Source organism: Phocoena phocoena, chromosome 11, assembly GCF_963924675.1.
Source record: "Phocoena phocoena chromosome 11, mPhoPho1.1, whole genome shotgun sequence".
Lineage (NCBI taxonomy): Eukaryota > Metazoa > Chordata > Mammalia > Artiodactyla > Phocoenidae > Phocoena > Phocoena phocoena.
Window position 1 is genome coordinate 61,328,436 of NC_089229.1, and position 4,440 is coordinate 61,332,875.

The 4,440-nt window shown below is 56.7% G+C and overlaps 1 protein-coding gene across 1 annotated transcript; it reads right to left on the reverse strand.

Annotated features, from left to right (window-relative positions):
* Positions 1 to 1,243: 1,243 nt before the first annotated feature.
* ATG101 (autophagy related 101) lies at positions 1,244 to 4,081 on the reverse strand. The gene is made up of 2 exons (XM_065888273.1): positions 3,830 to 4,081; positions 1,244 to 1,648 (listed from the first exon to the last, which is right to left on the reverse strand). The coding sequence occupies exons 1-2, from the start codon at positions 4,079 to 4,081 to the stop codon at positions 1,244 to 1,246; spliced, it is 657 nt and encodes a 218-aa protein (XP_065744345.1).
* Positions 4,082 to 4,440: the final 359 nt, after the last annotated feature.

The window sequence follows — 4,440 nt, forward strand, 5'->3', positions numbered from 1 at the left end:
ACACTTCCTGGCCATCCTGGCGCCTAACTGCTCCAGGACCATGGACAAGACCCCCAGCCCCTTTCTCCCTTAGCACAGCTGCTTATGCGCCGCTCACTTAGTTTGGTTAGAACTGGCACCTATGTAACAAAAAGCGTTGTAAAATATGGAAGACTAAATCAATGAAAAGCACACAGTGCGGTTCACCGGTTTTGAGCACGCTTGCCTAGAAATGAGCGAGTTACCAATGTCCTAACAACTGGCGAGGGCCAGCCCAAACTGGAAGAAGTGTTACCGGACACCAGTCTCAAGGTGGCCAATCTCTCTCCAGAGAGAGAAACACCAGATCAAATGAGCTTTCTGGTGCAAGTGGGGGCCTGTGTGTGCTCTATGAAGACAGAGGAGATATTCTTTGGGGTCATCTGAAGGAAGACCAGATAATATAAAAGGCAGGCATGTCATATAGCTCCCTTAGGAAGGGAGGAGAAATAGCACAGCCATATCCAAAAGCAGCAGATCCTGATCTGTGCCCTCACTCATGGGACTGAGCATGGTCACACCTGCTTATGTGAATGTCCAACGAAGTACAAAATCAATCAGCTTTCATCTGTCTTTAATCCCATCCGCCCACTCCCCTCATCTTGGAATAATGCTCTCAACACACACGTGTGTCCTGGCAGGCCTGCTATAAAAGTGTTAATGTTTTGGGCTTCCCTGGTGGTGCAGTGGTTGAGAGTCCGCCTGCCGATGCAGGGGACACGGGTGCGTGTCCCGGTCCGGGAGGATCCCACATGCCGTGGAGCGGCTGGGCCCATGAGCCACGGCCGCTGAGGCTGCGTGTCCGGAGCCTGTGCTCCGCAACGGGAGAGGCCACAACAGTAAGAGGCCTGCGTACCGCAAAAAAAAAAAAAAGTGTTAATGTTTCAGGCCAGAACACCAGCCAAGGTAGAGATGGCTCAACCCAAACTCACATTCTCAACTTTATTCACCATCCTAGTGATGGCTCCTCTGTACAGCGTAGGAAAGGGGACCCCCACCAGGGGTGCGGAGAGACAGTGTAGGCTGGACTTGACCATCAGTGAAGGTGACAAGGATGACCAGAGACTGGCAACCACACACCAGGAAGCCAGGGGTGGCCCTTCCAGATCTCATCAAGGACCTGGAGCGGGCTCCAGAGCCCCAAGGGCTAACAGGGCCTAACAGTACGATCCCCAGAAGCCAAGGTCCGCAAGCCATCAAGGAGCGCCCGAGGCCCCAGCGACACCTAGAGGGCCAGGGTGTCTTTGATGAGCCTGCGCATGGTGGTGGTGACGGAGGAGCCCAGGGCGTCGGTGATTTGGAAGGAGATCTTGTAGAGGTAGGGCTGCACGTCCCGCAAGCCTGTGTCAAACACGTTGTCCACCTCCGACTGCGTGGGCATCTTGGGCAGGTACTCGTGCCGGTTCATCACCTCTACGATGTTGGTGATCTTCTCGCAGAGCTTCTCACCCACCTTCTCCCGGCAGATCTGCCGTTCCTGCTCCGTGGCCAGGGCCACCACGTGCACCTTGACCGTCCACACCTCCCAGGGGATGCACTCGTCTGAGAAAGGCCAGCGAGACTTCTTCTTCTGATAGAACTCCAAGGACATCTGGCCCAGCCCATCGCCCCCGGAGTTTCGCAGAGCATCCTGGGGAAGGAGGAGCAAGAGTGAGCAGGCCAAAGCCTCCGAGGGGCTCTCGCCCCGAGGGCCTGCTTCCTATGCCCCAGGGAGCTGCTCTCCTAGCTTCTTCAGTCCCCCGGGAGGGCAGGGAATGAGACCCAGAGAGTAAAGGATTCGTGTGAAGTGCCACAGCCAACTGCCGGCCTAAAGCTGAATGGTCCAAGCAAACAAAATCTGTGTGCTCACCCAACTCCTCCAGCTTTGCTCGGAAGTGATGTCTTTAAGCAGATATTGTGGGCCAGGCTCTTTACACACACGATCCTTCTCGCTCCTCTCAACAACTCTGTGTGGCAGGTATATAACCTCCATTTGACGGAGGCAGAATGAGGCTGAGTCACTGGCAAGTTACCTTGCCAAAGTCCCAGGCCAGTGGATGACGGCGCCAGGGTTTGAATCCAGATCGTCTGATTTCAAAATCTCTGCCTTTCAACTTTACAAGAAGGACCTTCCTTCTCCTTCCACAACCCCACCCCTTTGGCCCCCATCCTTCAGAAGGTTCTCCAGAATCACCTTCTCTCCAACGTCTCCTTCTCCCCAGGCCAATTACGCACAGTCCTACCTCATTCACTCAATGACAACCTAAACTCACAGCCTCTAAAGAAAAGCCCGGTGGTCCTTAAATAGAGAGACAAAAGCCAAGGAACCGAAGGGGGACAGGAGGGGAAGGACAGACCAGACCTGGAGCTTCTCCCTCCTCTCCTCTGAGAAGCCAGTGGGGCCACCTGGTCCGATAAATCTGCCTGCCCCCCTGTGGGGTGTGGCGACCCCACACTCCTCCTAATGCAGCCGAGACCCTAAAGCGCCTTTCCATCTGAGTCAGGGCCAACCCAGAAGGTAAGGATGCCTCCCTCAAGTCCTTAACTGCCCATCAGGAATAAGTCTCTCCTTCACGAACAAACCAAGCTCGTGTGCCCTCAGCTGACAGTACTAACAGCTGTCACTTCTATAGCGCTTCCTGTGCGCAGGCTGTGAAGCACTTGACATATCTGACTCATTTAATCCTCATGGTGCATATACCCCACGAGGTGGGTACAATTTTCATCCTAATTGTACACACAGTGAAACTGAGGCTGGGAGGAGTGGAGTCACTTGCCCAAGGTCACACACTTGCTGGGTGGTAGAGCCTGGCTCGACTCTGTGCTCTTCAGAGTCCACTGTGCTCCCCGTGCCGCTCATAGGCATCTGGAGGACAGAGGGCTGAGTACCGCTGCCTCCCTTTGAAGGGGGACTGGGAAACTTATGAACTTGCCCTTTCTGGCCTTGGAGGGATGGAGGTGGGGAGCCCACTGTGGCCTGGGAGAGGGTCCACCCCCTGCAAGGATCACACCTCTGTGGAATGGGAGTCAGACAGACAACCCTCCTCCTCTGACCTCAGGGAACACCTTAAGAGAAATTCCCTTGGTTACTTTAAAATGTAAAAATATGCACTCATCGGGGCTTCCCTGGTGGCGCAGTGGTTGAGGGTCCGCGGCTGGGCCCGTGAGCCATGGCCGCTGAGCCTGCGCGTCCGGAGCCTGTGCTCCGCAACGGGAGAGGCCACAGCAGTGAGAGGCCCGCGTACCGCGAAAAAAAAAAAAAAAAAAAAAAAAATGCACTCATTGAAATAGTGAAACACTGCAACATTGAATGAAGACAAAATCAAAATCATGCCTCCATGCCCACCCCGAGGTGACCAACATTAGCAGAACGGCGTGTCCCATCCACCTTTCCCCTCACCCCTACAGGCACACACAGACACGTGCCACGCTGCCCAAGAGACACTCCACTCGGATGCCCACTGCCTGAGCCCAGCATCCCTCCCTCTCAGGGAGTTTCATATAAGAAAGGCCCAAATGTGGAAGCAGAGCAGAGGGGTATCAGGAGAGAGAGCTGCGGGGTCAGAGAAGGTCAAGAGCACCGGGGCAGCGATCCCCCAGGGGCCCTGACCGCCAACGCTCCGAGGGCTTCCTGCTCTGCTTCCTTGTATTTTTACCAGGTCCCCTCACCTCCCCGCCCCCCACCACGCCCTCCTCACCCACAGAAGCTCTGAAAGCTCCTCTTCCTTAGAACCTGAAAGAACCCGACAAGTACACCCAGGAAGGGCAAGCTGACCCAGCAGCAAGCCGGGGCGGGGTGGGGCCGCCTGCCGCCCACCGCGCCCCACCTTACCCTGAACTCCCCGACGACCTTGCGCAGGGCGCGGTCCAACTCCTCCGAGGAGACGCGCACGTAGGTGAAGTCGATGAAGTCGCAGTCAACGTCCTGGGTGCCCACGGTGCCGATGGAGTAGGTGCCCTCCTTCTTGTAGTGGAACTTGCCGGTGCTTCGGTGCAGGAGCACGGTGTGCAGCATGGCCAGCATGGCCTCCTCCACCTGCCGCCCCTCCACCGACACCTCCAGCACCTCCGAGCGACAGTTCATCTCGTAGCCGGCGGCCCACGCTGGGGTCGGGACGAGAGTAAAGACGGGGGAGCTTCGCCCCACCCGGGCACCGCCCTGCAAAAGGAGCCGTATCAGATGTGGGCGCCTTCTGCATGACCCGCGTGCCACCTGTTCACTTCCTTCCAGGCCCGGCCCAGCCCCTGACGCCGCAGCCCGTCCCTGCACTGAGCAGCACGTGCTGGCAGAGAATCACAGACTCTCGGGATCGGAGAAGGGGAGAGCCTCAAAGTTACCAGTCCAAACACCCGGCCCAGGCCTGAATTCCATGACGGTATGCAGCGCGGCTTACGGCAAATGCTCACTGTGCAACACCTATCGGCCCCTGCCCTTGAGAAGCT